The sequence below is a fragment of the Gambusia affinis genome, linkage group LG19, assembly GCF_019740435.1.
Source record: "Gambusia affinis linkage group LG19, SWU_Gaff_1.0, whole genome shotgun sequence".
NCBI lineage: Eukaryota > Metazoa > Chordata > Actinopteri > Cyprinodontiformes > Poeciliidae > Gambusia > Gambusia affinis.
Window position 1 is genome coordinate 16972337 of NC_057886.1, and position 25720 is coordinate 16998056.

Genomic DNA, 25720 nt, shown 5'->3' on the forward strand with positions numbered 1-25720 from the left:
CAACAACAACAACAACAACAATAATAATAATAATAATAATAATAATAATAATAATAATAATAATAATAATAATAATAATAATAATAATAATAATAATAATAATAATAATAATAATAATAGCTGCACAATACTAAAGAAAAGAGATTTTGATTACAGAAATGTCGGTCTGCTGAAAATCATCTGTATGTACTGTGAAACATATGCACAAATGTTAACTGCATGTTTATTACTGCATCAGTGTTGTCACAAGGAGGCAATCAGCTACTAAGAAGAGTTAGTTGTTAAGGAAGTCTGTATGGCAACCATAAAAGCACAGAGTTCAGGGGCAGTTCCCACCAAAAGAATCTAACCACAACTCTTTAACTTTAAAATCTTCTCAACTCTTTCTGTGGGCCTTGCACTACCAAACCTTTTTTTCCACTTAGCTTTTCATCCATTTGCATGTACAATGTACAACTTACTCTGTGGTCAGACTCAATTTTCTTCTGGACAACTCTAAAGTCAGCAGAATAAAATTTCTGCAATTATTTTTTTTTAGTTAGTTTATGTCATAATCAGAGATGGTGAATATTAGGTATTTTTTTATATATATAAATGTTTGAAATATATCACTATGTACGCAATGAAACACTTCAATAACTATCTAATTTATTCAGATGAATCTGTAAATTGATTGGTACAGCTAAATACAGAAAAGTAATCGAACACTCCAGGAAATTTATTTACTATTTGAGTGAAAGGCCTGAATGTTATTTATTCTTTGTTCAATTGGGAACCTATTGCTGGACCAAAAGTTATGCTGTGTCTGAAGCCAATTAAAGAGTATGAGTAGGCATTGAACAGAGTCAAGAGTCAAAGTAGCTATACACATATTTATCTTACAAAAACAGCTTTAATTGCAAGTGATGCCATTAGTACTTCTTACATACAAATATAAGGACACAATGTCAGACTATCACATGCAAAGCAAATACATAGCTTATTTCAGTTAAGATCTGCAGCACTATATATATTGGTCATAAAGTGGAAATGAATATCATTTCTACGCTCTTTAACCTTGGTACTGCACAGCTCCTGAATGTCAGTCACAACAAATTCATAGCAATCCTTTCTTGGTCTTTAGGTTTGATTCCTTTTTATTAGATCTTTACGTCTCTTTGGTGGGCAACAGGAGACACCTCCAATGTACACCTAAGTCAAAATGAAATAACAGAAATAATTTTTTATGAGATATTTAATGTTTGAAACAATTCTGACCATACTGATGGTAACATCTTTGCTTAAGAGTTCGAAACTTACTTGCTGAAATCTGGTTTTAAAGAATGGTATTTACAAAATACAATCACCTTGTCTGATATGACACAACTGAAAAATGCTAAATCAAGGTGCAGCAACGACTTTAAGAATTTACAAATAATAAGAGGTTGAAAAAGTGCAGTGAGAAACCTAAGCCATTCTTAGAAAAACAATAACCGAACCCTGTGCAGACACAATCCATAGACAGTCTTGCGTTCATACGCATACATTTTTTTTTACAGTTTCTGATTGAATTAAGAGGATAAGTGTAAAAATTTAAAAAGTGCAAAAGAAATGGATGATTAAGCCATTGATTTTGGTTCTTAATATAGAGGCAGAAAAAATGTGAATGTACTGCATAAATAAGGGAAATGTTGCAACTTACATATTACTAGAGCTTGGTCATCATACTGCCCCTCTGAGAACTGTTAAAAGCATTACATGTACATAAATGACCAAAATACACTACAATTGTTGAGGACAAAAGGAGAGCATTCTAGAAGCTTTTGCGATAAGAAGTCTTTCTGGACCATCCAGAAAGAAAAGAACAGGTAACCTATAAGTTATATTCACAGTTAATGTTGAATGTTTGAAGTAAAGTCCTTTTTTAGTAAGTTGGACTTTTCATGAAGGGATTGTCACAGTGTTAGGAAGGAAGGAATGATGGGACTCTTAAGAAAGTAGGAATGCAATACTAATGTTATCACTGATGTCACATATTCCTGCCAGTACAGGCATATACAATAAAGGAATGTCAAGTATCAATTTAGACATATACAGCTTTATACTATACAAATAGATAAACAGCATCTTTATCAACATTAATTACTAAAGCATACTTAAGTTTTTTGGCTGCTGAAAAACACTCTTATAAACATGTGTACATCTGCAACATACCGCCTGAATGACCTGCATACACATTTCATGGCTTTAAGTCAGCGATTAATACAACAATATGGGAGCTAATGCCACGCAGTTTAGATGAGTGACACCAATGAGAACAACACATCTTTCACAGCAGCGGGTTATGCATGACTGGTGGAAATTTTCAGAAGCCGCCGACCGAGTTCAGCACTCAATCTGCGACTGGAGCTGTCGACGCAGGGTTAGGGTGCGCCTGTGGAGCTGCTGCATCTGCTGCATACGATCTCGCTGGCGAGCCAGGTTCTGGGGCATGGGGTACCGCTGGCAGCCGTACAGGAAGCGGTACGGGATGCGGACGTGGCAGGCGGTGGCCCGACAGCGGGGCTGTGGCATGGGGGGCAGCAGCATCCAACGCTTCCTCTCCGCACAGTAGCGGTAGGCCTCTTTGCGATACTGCTTGTCAACATCGTCGCTGTTCTTCCAGCCTCCGATGATGAAGACGTCCTCATCAAAATGGCAGATGGCGGCACCCTCTATGCTGGTCACTTCTGGCGGCAGGCTCTCCAGGATCTCATCAGAGATGCGGGCACTAATCTTCTGCCTGGCGACTTCATCCCGCACTGCGTAACTCTTCGGGCAGCAAGAAGCAGTGTGGTAGAAGTTAGTCGAAGCCACGGCCATCTGGAAGATGCAATAGTTGTCAATGAGTGGCAAGGAGTCGACATCCTGCCATTGGCGGCTTTCGGTGTCGTATCGGGTGGTCACCGTCTTCAGTCCATCATCGTTATCTGTGTCCACAGGTGTGCGTGCTGTCACATACACGTAGCGATCCTCTACGCTAACGGCTTTCACATCTCGCAGGATCTTAGGAGCCGATTCCAAATTGTGCCACTTGTCCTGCTCTGGCTCATACACACTAACATCCTTGAAACCTGGACTGAAGTTGCCATGCCCACCAATGCTGTACAGGATATCCTTGATGCACGTTAACCCAAAAGAGTGCTTGCGCGTGGTTAAGTTGCTGACTTGCTCCCAAGTGTTGCGATTGGGATTGTAACGTTCCACTGTCTTTGCAAATCCTGGCTCCATTGATCCAGCTACATAGACATGAGACTCTGTGGTGGCGATGGCGTGGCCATCCAAGTGGTTGTGGATGTGAGGGAGGTTTACCCATCGATCCTCATAGATGAAGTACCCCACACACTCACTCAGATAGTCCCCGCCCTCTGACACCCCACCCACCACCATGATAACGTCCATGTTCTGGCCGAACCGAGGCTGAAATGAGGCCATGTGCGAAGACCAGAACTCCATATCTGCTGACTTGAGGTTCTCAAAGCGAATTGCATGGCCCTCTACAGCCTCTGACACCAGCCGCAGGCAGGCTTCATTAGAGGCCACGAGTCGTTCATTTTTCACCACCCTGGCCAAGTAGGTGGGTTTTATCTGGGGAAGCCGGAGGAGACGAAACAGCTCCTCAAAGTAGCGACTTCGCTCTTCTGGGTTCTTCTGCACCCACTTCACCACAGCCTCAAACAGCACCTCCTCTGAATCCACAGTGATCTCTGCATCCGACAGCCAGTCACGGACCAGGTGAAAGGGGAGCGTGTAAAACTCCTCATCCTGGATAACCTTGTGGAAATTGCGGCGAATCATGTCTGCGGCCCGCAAAGCCAGCTGGTCCAAGGTGTACATGTGAGCTAGACTGTGCACTGCCACACAGTTGGTCAAACTCAGCTTCTTCTTGAGGAATTCACCACAGAAATCTTTGAGCTGCAGCAGCAAGAACCTTTAAATAAAGTAACAGAGGAAAAAAAACACAATGAAAAACATCAGAGGGTATTGAGGGGTTTTAAGAAAAAGAACTTGCAACTATCGTTAAACCAAAAATGTGATCTTATAGGCAAGACTAGCAATGCAAATAGCTTCAGTTGAAATGAAATTGCACAGGTTTTTCATATTTAGCTTGCAAATAAGAGTCTGATATTCTTAAATAAAATCTTGTACAATCAATAGCCATCAGAAGTCACCTAATTGTTAAATATAGTTCACCTGTGTCTAATGTAACACCTGTGTACTATAAATATAGCTGTTCTGTGAAGGTCTCAAAGGTGTGTTGGAGAACTTTGATGAACAAAGAACACCAAGAAGGCCAAGAAACAGAACTCAAGTCAGAGATGAAGATGCTGAGTTTAAAGTTGAATTCAGTGAAAACTTTAGTTCATTATTTCAAAATAGAAAGAGTAGGTCGCTATTACAAACCGATAACATGGCCATTTATCTAAACTGACAGACTACACAAGAAGAGTTTTAATTAGAAAAGCAGCCAAGAGCCTCATGGTAACTCTGGAGCACATTCATGCATTGTGCTAAGCTGCATTGTGTTTATATTTATGGAATGCCACTGGAAAGAAAGTCAAAAGAAGCTACAGTTTGCTACAAACCATGTATTAAACAAAGCACATGTTGGAAGGTTGCCTTGAACAGTTAAAATCAAATATAATCTTGTTGCAAGAAACAGGGACTGCATGCACCACCATTAAAACATCATCCCTACAGTAAGGCACAATGGTGGCAGTATCAATAAACAACAATATTCCACCTCATCTTACCAGATAATTAAACTACCACACAATCAGCATATAAAGGAATGGATTAGTGTGATGGTATGGCCAAGTCAATGTCCAGAGCTGAATCCAAATGAAAATTGATGTTTATAGATGTTCTCCATCCCATCTGACTTTGCTGAAGCCATTGGAGGTGGGATTGTTTTATCTGGAAGTGCTCAGCTGATTAAGACAGGCCTCAAAGGAATTGCTGCAAAGATGGTTCTACAAAGCTTTGCCTCAGGTGTATACCAATTAAAAAACCCATCTGTCATTTTATTTCCACTTTACCACTATGCATTGCTTTGTTTGTCTTTCACATAAAAGTGACAAAATATGAACAAATCTCGAGACGTTTAGATCTGTTTACGGGTGCTATGTGCATTTCATAAAATTACAAACAGACTGTACCTGTCTGCCAGCTCCAGCACCTCATGTACATTGCAGGTGCTGACGCGTATTTCTCCAGTGTACATGTACTGGATGACACTCTCCACTGTCTCCGGGTCTGGCCCCAGCTCTGAGCTCCACTCCTTCATCTCCACCCGTCCGGAGAGAGATTCGGAGAATTGCCCCCCCAGCAGGGGAGTGAAATAGTCGGTGGCAGCAGCCAGCACAGACCTGTGGGCCGAAAACTCGCAGCTCTGGACGCTCCCGGTAGCCGCCCCGCTGCTGAAGGCCAACGTCACGTCGCAAAACAAGCCCTGCTTTCTCTGCTCATTCTGCCGCCGAGAGAGCTCCGAGCAATGGGAGGAGGATGTGAAGTCCTCGGCCTCTTCCGCGTCACCGTCTCCGGCTAGTGCACTAGGAGTGCTGCTGCTGGTTCCGCCGCCGCTGCTGCCATTCCTGGCGGAGTCCTCCGGGTTGGGAGCCGCCGCTGCCATTCTGCTACCAGCTCTGGAGGTGAGCAGAGGTGGGAGATGGAGTAAACTAGAGAGGGAAACAAGGCGACATACGCAGCCACACATACATGGAGTCCAGGCGGGGTCAGACTGTGAAACGTAGTCGTTGCGTCATTTCCGTAATTCGAAAGGGGGATCCTCAGTCGAAAGAAAAACAAATCCTTCTATGTGTTTTTGTAATTATTCGACCATTTTACTGCACCAAAACAGATGATAAAAAATATGGTTTATCTTTTATGCGATGTTTGACCAACTAATAATTTTACCATGAGTTATGGTAGACCGGTTTAAGATGTAATCCAATGTGTAATTTTGCAAAAAAAATAAATAAATAAATACAAGTACGTTCAACTTTAAAAGCTATAATATAGTCCCATTACTAAAAATTACTCTAACATAGAATTTATTTATAATAAAAAACAACTAATGACTTGCGAGGCCATTATGACTTCTATTTTTTTCAATTTACAATCAACATCAACATTACTTTTTGAGTAGAATCCATATTTTTATATCTGACTCAGTTATGGAAAAAAGAAGGCATAGGCCTACACCCTTTGAAATTCAGGCTTTTTTGTATTTTTGCATATCTAGGATTTGTAGGGTGCATTTTATTTTTGAAATGCTTTTGAGCTGTAGCTATATATTGGATAAATGACGACATGTTGGGATCTGTGGGGTAAGCAAAGTTGAGGTGAACATAGACTGTACATTTCTTCTTTTTTTTTTTTTTACCAGGACTACATAAGGTCTGATAAAATAATGGTATTTGGTTCTGCTTTCTAAAGACAAAACCAGGAAGAAAGTTTTCTTATTTCAGACTCTTTGAACATTCTGACATTGGACACAAGAGATTATGAAAATCAGAAAGTATGATTACATCATGTTCATTTTATTTCTTTTATCTCACAAGTGCAATTGTGAACATACAGCATGTAAGCACAAATAAGCACAATTAGTCCACACTGAAAGGTTAAAAATAGACACTAAAGCACAAGGTAGATGAAACATTCTTAAGAACCTAATAAGCATGATTTGATCATTTAACATACTGTGCATGACAGTTACAGATGAAGAATGTAAAATTATGTTTAAAACCAGCATTTAAGAGGTAAAATAGGACATGAAGCCTCAAATAATAAACATGTAACATCTCAGTTTGGCACACAAAAGCAAACAGTTTAGTTTTTACCACTGCTTTAGGAACATTACATCGATACAGATATGAAGAACTTCAGATTTGATCTGTATTATTGCACTGAACTTTGTCATTTCCAAATGGCACAATAACGAGAGTAGGTGTTACACAAGAATAGGACATCCAGACTTTGTAAACATGTTAATGTTATATATGTAGATAAATTACAGCACTTCACTCATCATGACTGGTAGTTGTGGTCAGCAGCTAAATATTCACATGTATATCTGAACCTATTGCATCTCTGCAGCATATTGACAAACATTCAAGCATCACATTTAGGCAGGTTTTAATAGTCCTCACAAAACTGCTGCAATGACTGGCTTTTACAACTATAAATACACCCTGAAACATCTTCTCAGTGTCTCACATTTACAGCTATAATATTTGTAACATGTATCTTTAATTTACAGCCACTAGTTTCTGAAGTGGCAGATCACAGTGCGGAACTAAAGGATGATATGTGGTTTTGTCTCTTTGATTACATAGACATGTGCTCCGGCAGCACATAGGAGATATCATCCCAGGGGTGGCGATACAGACCCTGCTTCAGCCTCTTCTGGTCCAGGTAATGGCCTGTAGGAAAGATGAAAACAGCAGAGTTGTTTGTTTTCTGCTGCTTAAGTCTCCATTCTACCACAATACTTTCACCACTTGTACCAGACACTTTTTTTTTTAGAACTGCAGCCTTAAAACTTTGACTTGATCTCTGAATGCAAATGTCCTAAGCATGGTGGGGTTTTTTGATGTACATTGTTTATTTCAACAACTTGCTGGAGTTCTGTGAGCATTATGCAGCCTTGGAATGAGGCCCATGTAGCCAGCCCAGATTTTCTGATATACAATCCTTGCTAGTGAACCACACCTCAACGATAAGTTACCGCTGCTCTTACCAAGTTTTGTCACGGCACACTTTAGACTCAAATATGTTCCCACCACAAAAATGAACCACCAGGATTCCCCCATGGGTTTGCATGCCTAAATAATCAGGAGAATCTTACATAGTTTTAGACATAAGGTACAGCCCAGTTTGTTTTTGATGCACCCCAGAAACACCTCTCCAAGACCACAAAAGGCCTTGGATGCATGATCTTGGATGATTTTTTAACATTATTGTAAAGGGTTAGTTTGATGTGAAGGGGGCCTTGGGCAGAAATGTTTGCTGTTGTGCAGATCTGACCAAAACAACAGAAACAACTCACCAATAAATCCCATGCTGCGTCCCAGGACAAAGATGCCATTAAGGGCACCAATTTCAACAAACTCATCTGCCTCATCTCTGTCGAATATGTCAGGAAAATGGTTACTTTATATTATGTAATATGTAATATAATATGCAATATTATTTATTTTTCTGACCTCGTAAATCCTCCACAGGTTCTGAGCAAGTCCACAAAGGCCACACCAATGAAGCCATCCACATTCAAGATCAGGTTGGGCTTCTAGGTAACACAGGGACAGCGAGAGCTCATGAAGTGAAGAAGATGTGTGTTGTGAATGCAGGAAAACAAACACTTTAAATCCTTACTTTAGAGGTGGTGATCTTCTCTACTTCTAAAGCGTAGTCCAGAAGCTGTGAGGAAGGAAAGTTCTGCTTCACAAAGTCCTTTAAGATCTGGACTCTCATGTCAGGATTGTTTATCTGAAGACGGAGAGAAAAATAATTAGTTGAAAACTGGAAAATTATCCAAAGACTTCATCTTATTTTAGAACTCTAACTTTGTCTACCTTTAAGCCATAAATACTACTCACCGACTTAACTCTGTGTCCGATGCCCATGATCAGCTTTCCATCCTTCTTCATCTTGTTGACAAACTCCATAGGCAACATGCCGCTATCAAATGCATGGCTGAACTGCTTTGCAGCAGCATCCAGAGCTCCTCCAAATCTGTCTCCCTGAAGAAACAACAAAGGAAAGTCAAGGTTTTCTTGTGGCATTTGGTGGATCTGGGCAGATATGTCATACTAAAAAGAAAAAAAAATATATCAAAATGTCTCACAATGGTGAGGAGGCCAGAAGTGAGGCTGGAGATTAAGTCTTTGCCAGCCCGGGCACAGACAATAGTGTTGTGTGCACCCGAAACAGCAGGGCCATGATCTGCAGTTACCATGAGGCACATCTCAATAAACTGGCAGGCGTACTTCGGGAGCCTGCACATGAAGAGGTGAAATTATAAAAATAAATCTGCATGTAGGCCAGTAATCCCTCAGGCGGGCGTTTTTCTAAGCACTGGTGGATAGGTCTGACCTCCGCTGGAACCAAAGAAGCCCCAGAGTTCCTCCTAGGCCAATTTCAGACTTGAAGACCTCAGTGATGGGCATGCCAGCATAGAGGAGCTCCTGGCCTCTCTCATCACAAATACTGGTCATGAAAGAAGCTGGTTTACGTATTAGGCCCAGCTCCTGCACAACAGCCAGAAAAACACGGGTAGTACCATCAGTCATCCACTAATTTACTGTGTTTCCAAAAAGAATGGAAAATATAGTTCATGCTGCCTTACTCACTCGTGCCCAGGAGTAATCCATTGGTACAGTGGGAGGAGGCACCTCTTCAGCTGGCTGGACTACTCCTTTGGAAACAAGGTCATCATACACAGATCTGCACAAAGAATAATATAAAAACAATCAAATAAAGATTGAAATACTAGCTTCCTAGTATATAATAGGAGCACAGCGCAGCTGGAAATTTAACAGTGTGTTTCAGTTTTTCTACATTTTGCTATGCTACATTTTATAACAGAATAAAAGCCTTTCCCCTTAAAACTAGTAGGGCAGTGACATAAAAATATGGGGAAAGTGAAGCACTGTGAATATTTTCTGGATGTGCTGTATGTCCTGATAAACCACAGTAACAGGCATAGCTGTGCACTCACTTGATGACCTCTCCCAGCTCATCAAAGCTCTTGGGAACGTACGCTCCAGCCTCTTTCAGAGCCTTGTTCTTGGCTACAGCTGTTTCAGAGGCCTGGTTGGCACAGGCTCCTGCATGGCCAAACTGCACCTGATGTAAAAAAATGTGCCAGAAAGCAAAGTTAAAGACATCTTTAATTTCTTTAATTTGACTGAAATGAATTAGACCCTGAAGTCTACCTCTTACCTCTGAGGAGAACATGGTGGCACATGTACCAATGCACCAGCTCACTACTGGCTTGGTAATTCTGCCCTGTTTAATAGCCTCGCCAATCTTGTATTCTTCTGTCCCACCAATCTAAAATAAAGTATGTTGGAAGTTAGATACAAAGCTAGGTCTGGGTTGGTTACAAGTATTAAGCCATACCAAGGGTTAAAAGAGCTACACCTTTAAAACTGATTTTAAAAAAGCCAGTTTTCGCTGACTTTATGTAGCATGAAGCAACAACAATATTACTTCTCCCCAGCCCTTGCTGCACACAGCTTGTCAACTAGCTGCTAGTACACCTTTCCCTAAGTTCCCAGCAAAGAGGGAAGCTATTTCTCACCTCTCCAAGTACTATTTCTCACCTCTCCAAGTACGACAATCATTTTCACTCCCGGAGTGTCTTGGTAGCGCAGAACATGGTCAGTAAACACGGAGCCCGGATATCTGTGGGAAAGTCCAGCAGAAGCTTAAACAAACATGTTTAAATGTTTCATATATACTGACTGGCCATTGTATTAGGTATACCTGTTCAACCGATTGGTAACACAGTTATTGAATTATCCAATTACATGACAGCAACATCTACATGTGGTGAAGACCGATTGCTGAAGTTCAACCAGATAGCAGAATGGGGAAGAAAGAGGATTTATGTAACCTTAAATATGGGCTAGTTGTTAGAGCAAGAGTAATTCAGAAAATGTTTAATCTACCAAGATTTTATTACACAACTGTCAGTTTTACAAAAAAAGTGGACCAGAAAATGACATTAAATCTAAAATCAGCAGTGACATTGGGAAAAATCTTTTGTTGAAAGCAGCAGTACCTTAAGTAACCACTTCTTACAACTAAGGCATGCAGAAAACTAACTCTGAATGCAGAATACATAAAAACTTGATGCAGATGGACTACAGCAGCAGAAAACCACATTGGGTCCCTCACTTTTCAGCTAAGAAAGGGAAAGTGAGGCTACAGTTTACACAGGGTTAATGGTTTGGGCAAATTATAGTGTGGTTGCTATTTTCTTGGGGCACGTTGGGCCTTTTAGAATGAATGGAACATTTTTTAAACACCACAGCCTATCACTGTATGGATAGTGTGCCTATGGTGGCCACTTTCAACAGAACAATGAACCATGTCACAAAGTTCAAATCTACTCAAAATGGTTTCTTGAATTTGACAGTGACTGTTCTCTAATGTTTAATCTCTGCCACCAAGAATTAAGGCACAAAGGCAAAGAAAGGTCCGATCCAAAAGGAGGAAGATGTACCTAATGAAGTGGTTGGTAACAGTACATCAAAAGTTACACACCTGTCCCCTCCGATGGCCACACCCTCAAAAACACCATCAGTAGTGCGGGAGATGATGTTGTTAAGTTCATTGGACATGCCGCCTGAGCGGGACACGTAAGCCACACTGCCTGGACGGTATAGCTTGGAGGCAAGGATATTGTCCAGCATGCCTCCAGTGTTACCAATCTTGAAGCAGCCAGGCTTTATCCCTCCAACCTGAAACAAAGAGACACCCAGTAGTTTTCTTTCACCAATATGTTCTAAGTTATCCAAGAGTGAAAGACTAACCGTAGCAGGGCCAATGAGGGTGACACCCTTCTCATCTGCAGCTTTAATGATCTTCCTTGTGTGTGCTTCAGGGATTCCCTCAGCAATAATGGCAATGGTTCGAATCTGAAAATTAGAGAGAAGAGCTTTACTCAACCGCTTTAAATGAGACAACTCTTTTATCCTGCTGCAGAAGTGTTTACCTGAGGGTACTGCATGGTCTCCATGGTGCTTTCAAAGGCCGAGCGCAAAGAAGCAAAACTGATGAGCACATCCACATCAGGGTGCTTCCTCATGGCATCGCCCATGTTTTTATACACTGGAATGAGGATCTCTTTATGGCCCCAATAAAATTTCTGTTTGTGGTCGCCACTGGAGGGCGACCAAGAACAAAAATATTCATGACACACCCAGCTACAGAAGGTTCTTCTTCAAGAATGAAATGTGCAAGAAGGAGTCTCCTTACGTGAAAGGGTAGATCAGGGCAGAAACAGATGGCTCTTCTCTGGAGCAAACATAGTCAAAGTCAAGCATGCCCTGCACTGCTCTAGTCTGCATACCCCACACTAGAGCTTTGGTGTGTTTGGTGAAAAGGGTAGAGGCCTTAGCTAAAAGGAAAGAAATCACTCAGAGATAGAAACTGGTCACTTAAAATGTTGTAAATGTGTTTAAGCAATACAATTTATATGGAAATTGTTTTTTAAGATACATTTTCCTTGTGTGACACTGTTGGTATGAGCATTATTGTTTCAATGTTTGTATTGTAGTTTGCTCTTGCTGTCATAAGAGGGAGCCCCAACACTTTAGCTTAAGAGTGGTGGTACTTTGTAATGAGATGTTATAGCTGAAAAATTTAGGATGCAAATGTTTTTACTGTGCAATGGGGTGCAAGTATACTCACTAACAGAAGCTCCAGTTTTCACCTTCTTAGCTGGTGAGCCCTCAACTTTAGCTTTGTTTTCTGAAGGGTCTTTTCTTCTGGATGTTGGAGTCTGCAAACAACAAAATGGGGAAGAGAAGCTCTTGTCCTTAATTCGCTGCAAACGCAATGATGGAGCAGAGGTACGTCAGGCCTTCAGGTTATTCGATAAAACGCCACCTGCACCGAACATCCATTCCAAGTTCTGCTATTCTTCACATGTCTGCCACCAAAGGATGACTTGCAAATTTCAGACCAACCACCTTTGAATTCAGCCTAAACTAAAAATTTTGTTTAGCTCTAATTCATTCATAGAAATAACTTTTAAAAATATATTTAAGTGCATATCTCATAATTCTTTTGAATGTATATTTAAGGCAAACTAAGCACTGTACAAACCCACATGTGTAAGCACTTGCACACTCACTTTGCTGAAATCCTTCACTGTGCACATTTTTAATGGAAGCCTCAGGGGGAAACTGCACAGCTCTGCTGACCAGACTTACAACTGAGTAAGAGCGGTGCACAATCCTCTAGACTATACTTACACAATAGAGCTACTGGGCTTCAGATAATCTGATTCACTAAAAGAACAAGACAGCAGAAGCTAAAACAGAGGCTGCTGTGCCAGTCCTCCTTTCACCAAACTATATATCACAACTGGAAAAGCTGATTATTTAAACACTGCACACTGTGGGCCAACATGGCTGAGTGCATGTCGTACCGATGTGCTGCTGCTAGAGTTGAGGAGAAAGTTGGCAGTGTGGGCAGCAACGGGAGGCTGATTGGGAATTGGCCGGTGACCCAGAGCCATGCCAACAATGGCAGTCATATGCGTTTCTGTGCCAAAGACATGAATCGGAATTCCGGTGGTTTTTCCTGTGTGGAAATTAGCATCAAAAGACAATCAGCTGGTGTTGGCAGAAAGTTTTTGTATAAGAAAATTTAAACAGCAGAAAAAAAACATACCAACTTCTCCCATCACTCTGAGGCCCTCCTGATAGTTGGGGCCACCGCGGCGGACAAATATAGTGACTTCATGCTCCTTAAGTGGCCCCTGATAGTCTCTAATAGCTCGAACAATTCCCTGAATAAGACATATATACTTGTGGTGACTAATTTGAGACAGAAGGGTAATAAAAATTTACAAACAGAAGAAAATGTTTCTTATTCCACAACAAATATATGGAGGGGCAAAATTACTAAAATTCAAGGAATAAATGAATAAACAAATAAATAAACTGTCAAATAAATACTGAAATGAGTCAATAATTAAAATTTAAATGATCAAAAAATTGAATAAATATGCAATAGTTGTTATATATTAATCATATAAGAATTAACATAAAAACACTTTATAAAGAACAATGTTATTTATTTTCACAATGCTACAGTGTTTTATAATTTGATTATCTTATAGATATGTGTGACAACACATCATTAATTTGTTTGATCTGTCAACTTAACCAATCAAAGTCACAGAGATATTATCACTCAACTCAAAATAATTTATTTACTGTTAATTTACTGTGCAGGTATAATATCAGACGATAAGTGACACAGTCTGTGTTATTTCCAGTTGTGCATCACGACGCATGCAATACCTTTAGACTAACTAAATATCGAAGAAAATAAGATTTTAACATAAAATTATTTTTTCAAACAATTTGATGGAATTACAATTACTGAGTTAAATTTTATGGTTGACATGTTTAAAAATATCTTTAAAAATGATCTCCTTACCATTGAATTTTATTATTAGTATTTAATTTGTGTACATTTATTCATGTGGTAAATTTATTTGATCAATTCCCAAAGGAAATGGAAATAAAGTGGCTATATTAAGTTGACCACAGTTACTTAATTATTCATTAATTACCATAACTTCTTGTTTCCTTGGGTGTGTATTTTATGTGACATATGGACCTATTTCTTTTAAACACTCTTCAGAAATGGAAAGACTGGAGAACAACCCATTATAGCCTGGGGCTCAGCAATACTGTACCTTAAATGTTGCTGCTACATTTGTGAAGTTTGCAATGCTTCCACCAATAATCAACACCTTTCCTGGAATTTAATGAATATATTTAGATCACAATAAAGAGGAATGTTACAATTCATGTATTATAGAGAAACTTGACATTCCCGTACCATCAGGATGCTTCTCTCTCGTCATCAGAGACAGGATGGTCTTTGCATAGTCGTAGGTCTGCTGTTCGCTTGGCGCTCCTGAATACTCGCCATAATTGGCCAGCTCGTCGACTCCACCCAGGTCACAAATTGTATCACTGGGAGTTTTTTTTAACAACAAAAATAAAAGCGACTTTTCTTAGCTCAATGTAAGAAAATAATATGTGCATTGAAACCGTTTCCATCGGTTTGGATCCCACAATGCACTGTAAACACATAAGACAGTGCACTCAGGGAGTAATTAGTTGCGGCTGATATGTCAGCATGTTACGCTTTAGATCCTCCTCAGCAGACGGAAAACCACCGATTCCTCCAGAGTGTTTCTAAAACAGCAACATTTAGAAATCTCATTTAGCAGACAGCTGAATGGGCAGTCTGAGTGGCTGAACCATGAGCTGCCATGCTGTCCTTATTCTTTTATATGGGTATGTGTAATTCACTGAGGACAGAGTTTGGGAACAATAAAGCCAACCAGGAGAAGCGTTAAATGATTTATGAAAAGCATGTAGATCTGCAGTCTTATCTTTTCAGGGATTTTAAATTATGTTTTGTTTAGGTACCTGTACACGACTGAGGCACCTCCTCCAGCCACCATGGTCCAGATTCTGCCTCGAGGATTCAACAAAGTCAGTTTGAGACTGGCACCACTCTTTGCATCAAGATCAGCGATGTATGCTTCCTGAAACACACAAAGAAATCATCGATACCTAAAGTTATTCCTACTTGAAGCAAGTAGTTAGATTTATCTCTAATTAGATTGTGGCCAACCCAAGCACCGATGACAGTCGATGCGATGCACATCTCCAGTTGTTTGTGACAATCTGGGTCACAGCTGGTGCTTCTGGGTAAAAAAAAAACTAGCTCCTAATCAAAGACACCCACTGTGTCTGGTTTCTGCTCTCATCTCACAGCAGGCCAATTAGTCCAGACCTTCTGCTTCACAGACAGACGTGCCTTCCACATGCATCAGCCAAATAAAAGAAACAAACACCACTACATTAACCATATTTACTTTGTTTGTTAGAAAAACTGAATTGAAAATTATGAGAAAAAAAATACATCAGGTATGAAACCAAAACTGCATAGGTACAACTTGTGAGGGGGAGACAAAAGCATAAACTTTTGACCCTTGACCAAAACAAAACGTCTATGAAAAACTTCCTCCCAGTAGATAAGAATTTCTGGAAATATATAAGCAAATGTAATAACATTAGATTAATTAGATTGAAGGAAATTACTTTGAATCGTCAAAGCAGGTACAAAGCATCCCAAAGGGGATAAAAATTGTTCAGTTTTGTGCACAAAATAATTTGGTAAAAAATGACCAAACAGCAAGGAAGCAAAATGATCAATATATGATAAACAAACAAATAAACATCCTCTTTTTGATTAACAAAAGTCAGGAGTAAGGGTGAGTTCTAAGCGATGGAAAAATTTCTTCTCAGCTGTAGCTCATTGCTTTCATCAGAGACAAAATTTATCAGAATTGCTATAACTTTATTAAAGGTTACTGACAGATGGCCTACTCAATACTTTGAGTAAATCTAATTTTAAATGATGAGACAGGGTTCTATAATGCTGTTCAGACTACTGACATCCTCTCCCGATGTTGCCCCTCCTCACCTCGGGGTAGGCCTCCCTGCCGAAGGGAGGCGGGAACTCCACGTCACCCCACTTGGATTTGCAAATGTAATCAGCAGTTGCGTCAATCTTCGCCGCCATGTCCAGCACATACACGCCATCTTTTGTCACCACTGGCACGAGAAAGAAACACCATGTTAAGATCTATAATTTTGCTATTACAGCTGTGGAGACTGTCTGAGTCAACAGAAGGAACCTTCCTGTTGCCCCAGCAGGAGGCATGGAAGGAGTGAAGATGAGGTGGAAGTGGATGGTTATCAAAGCAGCAGCCCAGCCACATCAACATGAACAGCTGCCACAGGGCATGTACTGTTGCCCAATTACTTCATTAGAAACACAAGCTGCCTTCATCAAACAGGACGGGTCTGAATTATTGAATGTTTTCTTTCCTGGATGTTAAGAATTGGCAGAATCGTCTGTTTTAATAAGAAATACTGTTTTCATCTGCAGTTCCACTTTGATGTCCTGTGTCTAATTATAAAATGCAATAGCATATTGATGAAGCGGCATGGGAATAAAGCAAAGGAAGCATTTATGATAGCTTTTACAGATAAGCCATGCAGACATGGACATATTTATTGTACCCCTGGTAGGGATCAGTGAAACCCTTTAAATTTTACTGCAGCAAGATGTTCTCAAACTGAAATAAAATGTATTCTGTTTTTAGTTTGAGTACATAATTTCCATGACAAAAAAAATATAAAATACATCTCTACAAAAGCACCCAACAGATTTAACCGGATCTACATGCTTTTGCAGAATTGGATTGATGAAAACCCACCCAGAGGGTTGATCTCCAGGTATGTGAAGAAGAGATCCTCATACAGGTTGAAGAGTCCGACGATGAAGCTGGCAAGAATCCTGCGGAAGGATGATGCAAAGATTTATCTTTCATTTCCTAAGCCATTCATTCTTCTTTTATAACATAAAGCAATGTGCGAGTATTTTAAATCGGCTCTATGTTCTGTAAAGAAAAACTGCAAAAGAGATAAATAGAAGCTAGTGCACAAAAAACAAGACATTCAGGTGGCCTTGAAAACTTGCCTGAAATTAAAACATTGTGTGAAACAGAACTTCAGTGGCTATAACTGGATACAGTGTGTAAGATTTTACATTCTATCAAATTTTGTACCTAACTGCACAGTTTTGCTTTGCATTTTTAAGGCTGGTGTAGAAAGTATTTGCACAACAAAAAAGCTGCTGGTTCATAAATATTTAACATACAAAACACATCACAAAAATGTGATGTGTTTTAAAGGTTGAGTCTGTATTTAAACTTTCAAAGTTTATACATATTAGGGCTTAAAATTCTCTGTTGACATACATGAATTCTTTATTTCTATATGGAAATGACTCATATACAAGTAAAAAATCTAATGTACAAAACAGAGCATGTGCATGGAGTCACATCTCCAGGATATGCAATCCAGTACACCCTGTTTAATAGTTAGAATCTCCTCGTAAATCAAACATCACTAAGGGTTTGTCGAGGATCAGCAGAATGAGAAACAGTCCACCTGTAAATTAGATGCAGGCACATTTGATTTTCCTCCACTATCACATCTCAAAACAGGGAGATGGAGGAGGATGAGTCAGTGGGTCGGGTGGGGGGGGGGCATTTTGCTGCCCTCTCCTGACTGTCAGTTCACCAGACAGCTCAGAGATTTGTAACCACAAAAGGCCCCGGGTGAAAACTGGAACAAAAACCCTGAGCGACTCTGTCTCAACCACGTCGGCCTCTGATGGGAAGGGCAGAAAAATAGGAATCCTGTTTTCAGTCTGAAGTGAGTGTTTGGGCAGGGGAGGTGAGACAGGGCTGGCAGAGTGCTTTCAGGGATTGCTTCTTCAATGTCAGCCAAGACAGTGAGTCCGGCCAGAATCTGCTGTCACGAGAGCGCCGCTGAGGAGATGGATCGGCGGGGGTCAGGGGCGGGGGGGAATGAGCCACTGTATCCTTTCCATAAAAAAAAAACGGACGTGCTTTGAATGTTGCTGGGACACAAAGAAAGGCGGTGGGTGGAGACTGATTGAAGAAAGGCAGAGCCGAGGAGGAAAATGTCATTTGTTTAATGGAACCACACACCCATTTGTTCCTCCTCCCAGGCATTTATTCCTAATGGCAGAGTGTTGGTCGTCCATCACTCACTTTGTTTTTTTTTTTTTTACCTTTGTACACAATAGTTATAATAAGTTTTAGAGTACAGTAATGGAATTATTTATTAAATCCAGATTGTTATATTTATTGGTATTTTTTCATACTTACGCTTTCTTGTCATTGGGAGCCTTAGTCAGCAGTTCTCTCTTCACCTGATCTTCACTGATCTTTTCATCCACCCCAATTAGAAGCTTTTGTGCCTTGGCGTCCACGTCTCCGACATCCACCCCTCCCTCGTGGTGAAAGAGGATGTAGTCTCCCTCTCGGGCAGCATAAATGCACACGTAGAACTCCTCTGTCTGGAGGATAGAATAGAATGCAAATAAAATACAAACACCCTTTGTTGTCCGACAGCAAAGACATTTCTGTGAAACAGCAGAAAAGTGACAGGCAATAACAGCAAATAGATAAAAAAACAAAATAAAGAATAAAAATTCTGAAGGATGAAGTATTGGAAGAATTTCATCTAGGAAAAATGTTGAATTTGACATGAAAAATGTGTAGGATTCCTGATTTAGGCAGTCAAAAAGAGTGACAGGTCCAAGATGACTGGCTTACCTGCTTATGAGGAACAAATGGCTCTATAAGGAAGTTTTTGAGAATGCCTTTTGCTTTTCCCACCTGTAAACCAGCAACAGAACAAAATTAATGCAATGACATAAATTCACGGTGATTATAAAATAACTAAGCTGATTTCACAGACTGTAGATAATATATGTTTGATCCCTTTATTTGTTTTCAGACTGGAGTAAAGTAACCAACATCTGACACTTGACTGAGGGAAACTGACATTATAGAGAGAAAAAAAACAGAAACATTTGTCATGTAGAGCCACAGGCACATTTCATTTGGGGAAGCTGTCAAAGGCTGTTAAAGGCCAACAGGCAAAAAGCCTAATAAGGGACTGAATGAGAGAAAAAAAGAGAGAAAGAAATGCAATTTCAAATAATACAGCGAAAAGAGCAAGTGGATGATCAAAAAAGGATATAAGATTGAAAACCTCATATGGGACCTCAAGCCCAGACAGATAAATGAGGTGCCTCAGAGTAACAGAATGCAAATTATCATAAATAAATGTCAACTGTAAGCAAGAGCCATAATTTGCCACCATTAATGAAAAAGACTGAAAATTAAATATTGAAATCCAGCTGGGGCAAATATAGAGTATTGTAGAAATCTAGGGATGTATAATAAACATGATATAACCCAACATGCTCTTCACAACACAACATTTATTCTTATTTACTGCCACTGACAGTTTCATCTGATCTGTGAGGAGACTTTACAGTCTAATGGTGGCTGGACAAAAACACTCTCCTTTATTTATCCGTGAAACAACCTATTCCCTAAATAGACCCGTCTTGGTTTATGAGGCAGAGCAGCATCTCAGAGATACATTGATGGACTGACTACTGCTTCAGCGGCAGAGCTCGCCTCAGCTGACTGGACTGATTTAATACCCGCACACAAACACACATCTGTTCAAATATGAATCAAACTGATAGCATGGATACTAAATTTGAAAACGTGCTAGTGTAATACAGGGATGATAGACAAAGAAAAGAAGAAAGAAGAAAGGCATAGTAAAAAAATTGATGGGTGAGAGTTCAGGAGGATGTTTAAATGGAGGTAATTAGTACGGGTGCATGACGTACCATCGTCTCTTTCATAAGGCGCGGCTTGAGCCACTCTTTGACCCCGTTCAGGTCCAGATTGACGCCAACCAGACCGAGCTTCCCTCTCCTCTTAATAAGTTGGTCTGGCTTAACAACGAGCCTCTGCAGGAGGAAAACAAAACACTATGAATGCAGGGAGCAAGCATCAGCTCTGATGTTGTTACATCATAAACACTAATAGTTGGATCTATAAAAACTCACTGTAGAGGCAAATTTAATATAATCAATCTTAAAATACCCAAGGATTCAAACGTAGTTCCCATGTGAACACCTTTAAAATCAAACAAGAAATTTCCTTTAGTATTCTCTGATCTGATAAAGCAGAAAAGTAGTCCAATTTCCACAGATGTTTGGACTGTGGGATATTGTTTTATAGTAACAGTGTCACAACATGAGGAAAACAACTGATTCCTCCTAATTAACCAACATTTCCAATTCATCTGACTCTATTTTTCTACTTTTTCCCAACATTACAATATTTCCTCCATATTCTGTGAGTTTTAGTGTCTAAGTCACTAAACATATACATCTGGAGTGGGCATCAAGAGCAGATAGAGTCCATCTAGCTGGTCAAATGTAGTAGAGGTAGAGAGTTGGAACACAAAACAACTGAAATATAATATCCTACCATAACTTGAATCCAAACATAGCATTGCAATTGCATTAAAGCAAAAATGTATAATCCCCTGATGATATTGATATATCTCTGTTTACATCTCAAACTTGCTCTAAACATCTCCAAAACTTAATTTGTGACCTTTCAGCTGTTTCTTTATCTTCACGATGCTATTTGTTTACTAATGTTCTCCAGCAAACCTCAGAGGCCTTAACAGAGCAACGAGATTAAGTTCCTCACATGTGGATATGCTAATTAGGCAACTTTTGGTTGTTGATTTTATTTAGAGGTAAGCAACTGAGATACAAGTTTTGTTAATCATTAAACTAAAAAAAGACCTAGGACTAAATTTTTGTAAGTGTGTTTTAGAATAAGAGCACAGAAATGTATTAACACACACAGCTCACAAAAATCACTCAATTATCGAGAAATATTTTCTTCCAAAGCTCAAATTTAAACCTAAACTGCACATGATGTAAATACAAACTTAGACTATATCCTCACCAATCTAGCCCACCCACCTTCTCTTCTAAGTTAAATACAGAGAATGACGTCTGACAGTGGAGTCATTACTATCTGGGTGCTTGGCACTGAGCAGAGGAAGAGAGGGTTGAGGGTGAAAGTTAATGTGATTTCTTAATCAATTCTAGCAGAGCTGGCATCTCTGCGGATCTGCCCTCTGCATCCTCCTTTTACCTTCCTGATAAAATCCTTTAGTCATGAGGGAGGTACAGGAAGAATGACCTTTTTACTCTAGATAAGTAACCAAGCAATTAAATTAGCTTGTATAAAGAGCTAGTGACAGTTTTGCTGAGAGGATTGGCCAAGGAGAGGAGGAGAAATAATTCATACTCCGCCATGGAGGTAAAGTGGGGATTTCTCTCCGTCTCTTGGGCTTTCCAGTTCCACTAACAGAGCTGAAGCATCACTCTCTTCTCTGTGATTTCAGCTAATGAGCACCAAGTGACCACTCTGCTGTCAGTCCGAGTAATTGTCTCCATAAAGCAGAGATCGTTCTCCAGCTTTTCCCACATTTATGCTCCAGACGTTTAATCATCTAAAGAAAAACATCGTCTGCATGTATTTCAGTTCAAACGAGCTATGCTGTCTCACCTGTGTGAGCAGCCATGGGTGATCCTGCGTCAGCCGCTGAAAGTCCGTTTCGGTTGTCACGTTGGCGTAGCGGAACCTGTTCTGGACTGGCGCCGATGTGCAGATATACTTGTAGAGATACTCCTTCCCCGTCTGCTCTGAGATGGCTTTGGCCGACATGACTGTTCAAGATGGACCTGTCTGGTGGAGAGCTGTGTGGAGAGGGGTAGACGAGAAGATAAACAGATAAATAATGAGATAAACAAAGATAGAGATGCAAAGAGGCTTTGTGGATAGGGATTCTTATACTACATTAACAGAAAATGTATGCAAGGTTAGCTTAAAGAATGTGTATATGTCTTTTTTCTTTCCGAATTACCGGACATTTTTAATAGCAAAACTGCAGGAATATAGCTCAAAAATTTGTTCTGTCTGGGATAAAGTTCTCAAAAATAGAGAGAACCGTGAAATAAAATGTAGAATCAGAAACACTGGAAGCCCACATTGTTTCTGAAAAAGCCACATCTGATGCAGGTTGATACAAATTCCCTAATCTGTTGACGTTCATGCGATGTTGCAGGGATATTACCACTCATCCCTGAAAATGACTTTATTTGTAAACTACATTGGCAACTATGGATCGTCTTCTTTCCACTTCAAAAATATGAGCTGTATTGTGTTGGTGATGCTGACCATAACATGCAGATAAAATACGTTTTGTGGTTGTAAAAAGACAAAAATGTGAAAATGTTTTAGAGGTTTTTGTATTGCTGTTACACACTTGTCATACTGGTCAAGCAGCCATAGCAGTGGGAAATCAAACAGCAGCAATAAACAAACAGGAAATGATTTTAAATCAACAGTGTTACACCAAACCACAAACCAACAAGAGCAATGGATGGCAGTCTGCTTAATCTAAAATCAATAATTATTCCAAAACCAACATATAAAGCACCATGTCGCTAAAGCAGTCCCCATGAAATGTTGTGTCTGTGCACACCTGCTGGAGGCTGAAAATTTCATATTTTAGTTTCTGAAAAAAACTGTTTGTTAAAAATTATGGTCTTTTTGCCTTTACCAAGACATACATTCACACATTCCTAATAAACGAAACAACCCAACTGAAAGTCCAGTTGCTGCATCATTATTCAGCTGTGCTGTGCAGGTGTTTTTCCTGGCATGTAATGTCTGAAATCTGAATGTAACAGTACCTCATTGTTACCATGGCACTGTACATGCAAAGCATTACTACAGATAGCTAAAAAAATTATTTACATGTTTTCCTTTGTGTCATTATGAATCTTGCAACAACCAGACATTGGACTTACTAAAGCGGAATCTAACGTGATCAGCCAGTGTTTGTTTGGTCTTCTGGTACTAATGAGGCGATGGGTGGATATTTGCCTGTTAAACAGTCACATCTTGCTGAGGCTTCAGCAGCTACACGTCTTCACCCTGTAGGAGCTCAAGGTGATCGAATGTGAACAATTTTAACACCATAACAGTGAAATCATGCAGGTCAGACAACTTATAATTAGTTGCTATTGGCACCCAGTTTATTTCAGCTTGTGACGTAAGTAAAATGAAACATAAATTCACAAACCAGTAAAAGCATCTATACATTTTACTGCCGAACGGGTGAAGATGTGACCTTTACACACTGCAAATACATTTCGACCAACCTTCCAACCTTCAAGTGTCATAACAGCACTGCAGTTTCACTTTCATAAAAGCTAAACTTGTAATGAAGTTGAACATTAAGAATTATAAGCCTCCCAACAAGGTGAAGATCAGACACAACATGAATTATACTTTTAGGAATCCTAAACGCTGACCAGTTTACTTTACAGTATAAAAATATGTAGGTATTACACTGGAAATACTCTTGTAGCTTCAAGGTCGGATAAGCGTTTCCTTTTTATTAAATTAAACACAATTATATAATTCGATAATTAATAGGGATACATTAGTTATTCTTCTAGCTTTTCTTCTGTTGGCTATGACCTGGAAGCCCAAAAACTAATATTTTTTTAAATTATTTATTAAATGCATAGAAAAGCTAAAAAAAAGGTATTCCTTGTACATTCAACTACCAAATACAATCTTTGATGAATTATGCAATTTAAGTTCTTTAACCGATTCAATAAAAATTAGGTGCTTTTGCATTTGTATATTAAGAATACCATCTACTTTCATTGTCTGTTGTATTCAAAACAACTGTCTCTACCTGGGAACATGCAGCACTGTTTTCCTGGGTGGCATTATGTTGTTAAATGTAAATAAACCAAAAAGAATACATATGTTATGTGTAAAGCTTGAGTTCACAAAATCTAAATTCCTGAGAGAAGTCCAGCATTTGTCATTGGTTTGTAAAAGACTGGGCAGTGTCTCTAATAATTACTATATGACCCTAAATCAGTGTTACATATGTTATAAATTAGCTGTTAAACTTCCACTATTATGTTGAGGCTTTAGTAATAATCATATTTTAGAGTTGTTGTCAATGTCTGATAAAACTGCCAGGAATTTTTTTGATTATTGATTACCTTTTTACTCACCATAAATCTCTGATTACTCTGCCCTACTAGGTTCCCAAGATCATTAAATATGTTATCACGACTTGCACTTTTACTTACATATAAGGGCTGCACTAATTAGCAGCTCCAAAGCCTGGCAACCATCTCTTTCTATGCATTTCATTAGGCTGAAAGCCCTGATATCTACTCTCAACTGTTCCCTCTCCTCTGCATCTCTGGCAGTCTTTTCTGAAATGGATTAATATGACAGCCAAGGGCCCCTCTCATTATTGATTGCTGTTGTTCCAGAGTAACCACAGAATGGGTTGCAGGCCAGGATGATGTTTAATCCAAAACTGGGTTTTCATTCACCTTGCAATTTATTCTCTGTACCTGGGCTGTCAGAGGAGGAAAAAAAACATCACTACTACACAACCAAAAATTACACTGGTACAAATGGCAGACAGTAATAGTGTCCCTCAAAACAGAGAAAGATGGATGGTTGGAGAGGATGCACAAAAAGAAGTGATGCTCAATAAAAAAAAATGCCCCAACAAACTTGTACAGGGAAAGCTGTGTGGTGGGGGAAAAAGTCAGGCACCGTTTCAACTGATTTAATCAACTTGTTTCATTAGTTTGCAAAAACAAACAAAACAAAACAACTTATTATTATTATTATTATTATTATTATTATTATTATTATTTTTTTTTTTTTTTTTTTTTTTTTTTTAATTCATTTATTTTTTGTTTAAACTACGTGCTGGATAACGTAGATTCGCCTTAAATCTGGTTTAAGGTATTTTCTTAATAAAAAAAAACCCTGAGGGACATTAAAATAAAGAACAAATAGGCCTACAGATTTAAATTTCATTGTTCAAAGTTTTACCTTGTTTTCTTTCTTTCGCTGTCGTAGACGTGAGCTGTGGGTGGATGTGTGGAGATCCTCGGCAGTGTTGCTCCACTCTCCGCCAGTGGAACCTGTCTGGTCTGAGAATAAAGCTTGTTGTCAGTTTTCCCCCTCCACCTCTCTCCTGATAGCCTTAGCTGATGTTTCCTGCTTTTGATTGGCTCATCCCACCAGCCCGTGTTGTTGCATTCACATACTGTAGGAAATTTCATAACAAGACAAACATTTTAGTTGGAGCTTTTACATGGAATAAATGTGGATTAGGTGAAAACCAAGACGTATAAAAGCACTTGTTTTATTTTTATCTTAGAATTCAATACATTTGTATTGTATGATTGCGGAACTGATAGCTTGTGTCTTTCAATAAACTGGAATATTACCAAAAATTCCTCTAATTTCAGTATTTCTGTTCAAAATGTAAAACTTATTGGAAATGGATTTCTTACACAAAGAGATACATTTCAAGCA

The 25720-nt window shown here is 39.4% G+C and overlaps 2 protein-coding genes across 4 annotated transcripts; both read right to left on the reverse strand.

Annotated features, from left to right (window-relative positions):
• Positions 1–872: 872 nt before the first annotated feature.
• On the reverse strand, positions 873–5789 carry LOC122821437 (kelch-like protein 11). 2 transcript variants are annotated; one of them, XR_006369020.1, is made up of 3 exons: positions 5178–5782; positions 1682–3949; positions 873–1191 (listed from the first exon to the last, which is right to left on the reverse strand). XR_006369020.1 is itself a non-coding variant. In XM_044099361.1 (2 exons), exons 1-2 carry the CDS (start codon positions 5732–5734, stop codon positions 2365–2367), a joined length of 2142 nt encoding a protein of 713 aa, XP_043955296.1. In that variant the 5' UTR covers positions 5735–5789; the 3' UTR covers positions 873–2364. The 2 variants fall into 2 exon arrangements, 1 of the variants encoding a protein (XP_043955296.1); XM_044099361.1 differs by having other exon boundaries at positions 873–3949; positions 5178–5789.
• A 750-nt stretch (positions 5790–6539) lies between these two features.
• Positions 6540–25369, reverse strand: aclya (ATP citrate lyase a). 2 transcript variants are annotated; one of them, XM_044099362.1, is made up of 28 exons: positions 25232–25369; positions 21851–22041; positions 20101–20223; positions 19004–19066; positions 18554–18744; positions 17072–17151; positions 16273–16403; positions 15210–15328; positions 14611–14747; positions 14465–14526; positions 13429–13546; positions 13184–13338; positions 12442–12532; positions 12007–12148; positions 11744–11912; positions 11562–11666; positions 11293–11489; positions 10347–10428; positions 9964–10074; positions 9740–9867; positions 9372–9465; positions 9115–9269; positions 8867–9017; positions 8619–8762; positions 8395–8508; positions 8226–8308; positions 8069–8145; positions 6540–7442 (listed from the first exon to the last, which is right to left on the reverse strand). In XM_044099362.1, the coding sequence occupies exons 2-28, from the start codon at positions 22007–22009 to the stop codon at positions 7348–7350; spliced, it is 3276 nt and encodes a 1091-aa protein (XP_043955297.1). In that variant the 5' UTR covers positions 22010–22041; positions 25232–25369; the 3' UTR covers positions 6540–7347. The 2 variants fall into 2 exon arrangements, with proteins under 2 accessions (XP_043955297.1, XP_043955299.1); XM_044099364.1 differs by having other exon boundaries at positions 21851–22030; positions 25232–25341.
• Between the last annotated feature and the right edge of the window lie 351 nt (positions 25370–25720).